We start from the raw sequence: 2,106 nt of genomic DNA, 5'->3' as shown, positions 1-2,106 counted from the left end.
TTTAGCCTTAGTTTAACATTTTTGTGTCGTGTACCATCGACACAAAAACAACTTTTGGATTCAAGAAGAGCTTTTAAACGTGATATTTAACACATAATTAGGTAGCATGTTCGGAGAAATAAATTGTTTGGTTGGCAACGCTGCCGTTGCGTTCGTTTCTTCATGCGTTTGGTTCAAGCTTGCTTTTCATTTTGTGACGTGTTTTAAAAAATATTTCTTCCAAAGACAAGATTTTTTTATTTAAAAGTTATTGTAAACTCTGTAAAACTCTGTTAACTGTTTATTGGAAGAAATCATTTTAACGTTACAGATACTTTTTGCTCTTGTTTAAGATGTCACCTGACAAATTGCTGTTGTTTGCGTAATGGCTGCCATGGCTGCGGTGTCGTCAAGCGTGTCTCCGCCAAAGGCGCCGGTACTTCCATCGCCAGCTCGCTTCCAGACGACATTTGCTAAAACCTCGTTTTTAAAAGAGGCGCGCCAAGTTGTGCTGAACGTTTACTACAAGCTCCGTTGTGAGTCTCCGAACGAGTCTTACAAAGTGATCGTCCGAAGAACGTCTGAGCTGACAAGAGTGGGCTACTCCACGATCTTCAGGTGGAAATAACTCGTTCAGTCGAGTCCTGATGGCACGCCGTTGGTATCTTCGCCCAAGCGAAAAGGAAAGAGGTCTGCACCGCCTACACCCAGTCTGCTAGATTCTTTCGACCTTGGAACGTTGCGGCTCATCGTGCACGATTTTTTTCGCCGCAGCGAGTGTCCGACGTTGTCAAAGGTAAGGGCACTTTTTAAAAACATACTTCACTAAAGCGAAAGAAACGCGTTGACACCTTCAACTACCTATGGTTTATTAGCCACAGTCACTAATATGTGCTAAATTACTTAAATCACATGAGCGCCACTCATCATAATTGCATTGGCCTGAGTTTTTCCAATGACATGAAGCAGACATAATGTTAAAGCTGCGCGTATTTGAGGACCCATTTGAACTTCTCAGTCGATAAAAATAAGCTGTTAGCGTTGTCATTACAACAAACACTTTTTATTTTCAACTGGAGCACTCCACAGCGCTACATAGCGAAACTGAACAAACATAGCTAAATTAGGCATATATGTACATTGGTATAGTAGCAGTTTTCATTTTTTCGCAGAAGCCGTGCAGAAAAATAATCGGCATTACAATAAATTGCTACAAATATAATCTAGTCAAAGTGATCGTATACAGCAATATTTCAAAACAAGTGTAAAAAAACAATATTTTCAACTTATATTTACCGGTCTTAGAGGTTGCTCAGCAGAATGACAAGTTCCCCAAGATCAGCCGCACAACGCTGTGGAGAGCTCTGGTGGATCTGGGATTCACTTTCGTCAAGCGCAACAGGGACTCGTTGTTGATGGAGCGCACAGACCTGGTGCTCTGGCGTGCCACCTACCTCCGGGCAATCAGGAAGCATCGCCTGCATGACAAGACCATCTACTACCTAGATGAGACCTGGGTCAACGCTGGCCACACAAGGTCTAAGGTGTGGAAGGACACTACCGTGAAGACACCAAGAGATGCATTCAACAAGGGCCTCACAGTTGGGCTGAAGAATCCTTCCGGCAAGGGAGAAAGACTTATTGTGGTCCATGCAGGAAGCAGCGAGGGCTTTGTTGACGGTGCTGCAGAAGTTTTTCGTGCAAAAACGGGCAGCGGCGACTACCATGAGGAGATGGACGGCGCACGTTTCGAGGAGTGTTTTACCGAGAAATTGTTGCCGAACTTGAAACCGAATAGTGTAATTTTCATGGACAATGCGTCTTACCATGCGGTCAGGCTGCACACTCTTCCAAGCTCTCGCACAAGAAAAGGAGCAATCCAGTAATGGCTCACCGACAGTGACATCGTCTGGGATCCAACATTTCTGAAAGCAGAACTTCTGGACCTTGTGGAGAGGGCTAGGTTGACAATGCCAGGTCTTCAGAAATACCGCATTAATGACATCGCTGAGCAGCATGGGCACACTGTACTGCGTTTGCCACCTTACCACTGCGAGCTCAACCCCATCGGGCTTGTCTGGAGCCAGGTGAAAGGCTCCATTGCAGGTGCAAACAAGACGTTCAAGC

The 2,106-nt window shown here is 45.0% G+C and overlaps 1 protein-coding gene across 1 annotated transcript; it reads left to right on the top strand.

Moving 5' to 3' along the window:
* Nucleotides 1-364: 364 nt before the first annotated feature.
* Nucleotides 365-1,865, top strand: LOC120843455. The gene is made up of 3 exons (XM_040214843.1): nucleotides 365-515; nucleotides 598-669; nucleotides 1,285-1,865. The coding sequence occupies exons 1-3, from the start codon at nucleotides 365-367 to the stop codon at nucleotides 1,863-1,865; spliced, it is 804 nt and encodes a 267-aa protein (XP_040070777.1).
* Nucleotides 1,866-2,106: the final 241 nt, after the last annotated feature.

This window comes from Ixodes scapularis, unplaced genomic scaffold, assembly GCF_016920785.2.
Source record: "Ixodes scapularis isolate PalLabHiFi unplaced genomic scaffold, ASM1692078v2 PGA_scaffold13__105_contigs__length_92229423, whole genome shotgun sequence".
Classification (NCBI taxonomy): Eukaryota; Metazoa; Arthropoda; class Arachnida; order Ixodida; family Ixodidae; genus Ixodes; species Ixodes scapularis.
The sequence above is the reverse complement of the archived record's forward strand: the minus strand, read 5'-3'. Positions and strand labels throughout refer to the sequence as shown.

What these genes read in the sequence shown, in the direction of transcription:
- LOC120843455 (XM_040214843.1), top strand. Translation starts at nt 365, where the DNA reads ATGGCTGCCATGGCTGCGGTGTCGTCAAGCGTGTCTCCGCCAAAGGCG. An exon ending in CGTTTACTACAAGCTCCGTT is followed by an intron (nt 516 to 597) that starts GTGAGTCTCCGA and finishes CACGATCTTCAG; the next exon opens with GTGGAAATAACTCGTTCAGT. An exon ending in CCCAAGCGAAAAGGAAAGAG is followed by an intron (nt 670 to 1,284) that starts GTCTGCACCGCC and finishes TACCGGTCTTAG; the next exon opens with AGGTTGCTCAGCAGAATGAC.